Genomic DNA, 1,065 nt, shown 5'->3' with positions numbered 1-1,065 from the left:
ATCAGATTTGAGTGATCCATTTTTTGAAAATTCTCAGCCAGAATTTGCAAAGGAATCATAAGAGCGAGAAAAAACTGACTAATCATATGAGGGATGTAGTTACACGTGTCGCTCCACCCAACATGCCACTGAGCCACTTTTCAGGTTTATCCAGGCGTGGTTACTCTGTATAAATAAATGTGTATGTGATAAACTGTTTAAACTTTTAAGACATGTAAGAGCAGACAGCTGACTTCTTTGTTAACATCAGCGGACTGTGAGACAATGGCTGAGATTTGTCAGCAAAATACGAAAAATACAAAGGCAGACAAGTTTGGATGGGGTGAGACAGAGGACGCCAATGAGAGAACTCAGGAACTTTGTGACAAGGTGAGTTTCACTCTCGCTTCATTTTTTTGCAACCTCCACACACAACTCTCTGGTTTGCATTTCAGTCTGGATTTACATCATATTTAATTCCATTCATACTCAGGTGAAAGAAGAAGTGCAGAGACAAACACGCGGAGACAATACGGAATACAAAGCAGTGAAATACAGGCAACTTCGGGGTATCCTTGGAGCAGAACACTTCCTCATCAAGGTAAATAATGACTGCTACAGGTGTGTGTTTTTGTTTAACACACAATATAATGTAGTGTGTCGTGTCAAAATCATGACAGGGAGCAGTTCAACACATCCCTGATGGTAGAAAATCTTAACTGTTCAGAGACTAGATGAATATATTTTTCACATCTTCCAGTTTTCTTTTGCTTTTCACAGGTTCAAGTTGGAGACACAAATTACATTCATTTGTATGTTGTTAAAATTGTGGGTCCCAACGCATCTCCAACACTGGAAGGTGTGCAGCAGAACAAAACCAGAGACGACACCATCGAACCTATTCCTGCATCTCCACCACAGACAGTGACTGTCTTACAGGCTATTGTCTCATAATAAAAACTCTGCTTCTTTGTTCTGAAATGATTTGACTTTGACTTTGAATGCATTAACACTCAGGGATAAAGACATTTGCTGTTGGGAAGCAACAAATGTCAGCAGCAAGTGCATTACCTTCTAAAGACATAA

The 1,065-nt window shown here is 39.7% G+C and overlaps 1 protein-coding gene across 1 annotated transcript; it reads left to right on the top strand.

The window, feature by feature from the left end:
* The first annotated feature begins 196 nt into the window (after positions 1–196).
* Positions 197–960, top strand: LOC121964882 (cystatin-A-like). Its single transcript, XM_042515062.1, has 3 exons — positions 197–369; positions 473–580; positions 760–960. Exons 1-3 carry the CDS (start codon positions 265–267, stop codon positions 931–933), a joined length of 387 nt encoding a protein of 128 aa, XP_042370996.1. The 5' UTR covers positions 197–264; the 3' UTR covers positions 934–960.
* Positions 961–1,065: the final 105 nt, after the last annotated feature.

Source organism: Plectropomus leopardus, unplaced genomic scaffold, assembly GCF_008729295.1.
Source record: "Plectropomus leopardus isolate mb unplaced genomic scaffold, YSFRI_Pleo_2.0 unplaced_scaffold17609, whole genome shotgun sequence".
Taxonomy (NCBI): Eukaryota; Metazoa; Chordata; class Actinopteri; order Perciformes; family Serranidae; genus Plectropomus; species Plectropomus leopardus.
The sequence above is the reverse complement of the archived record's forward strand: the minus strand, read 5'-3'. Positions and strand labels throughout refer to the sequence as shown.

What these genes read in the sequence shown, in the direction of transcription:
- LOC121964882 (XM_042515062.1), top strand. Translation starts at nt 265, where the DNA reads ATGGCTGAGATTTGTCAGCAAAATACGAAAAATACAAAGGCAGACAAG. An exon ending in CTCAGGAACTTTGTGACAAG is followed by an intron (nt 370 to 472) that starts GTGAGTTTCACT and finishes ATTCATACTCAG; the next exon opens with GTGAAAGAAGAAGTGCAGAG. An exon ending in CAGAACACTTCCTCATCAAG is followed by an intron (nt 581 to 759) that starts GTAAATAATGAC and finishes TGCTTTTCACAG; the next exon opens with GTTCAAGTTGGAGACACAAA.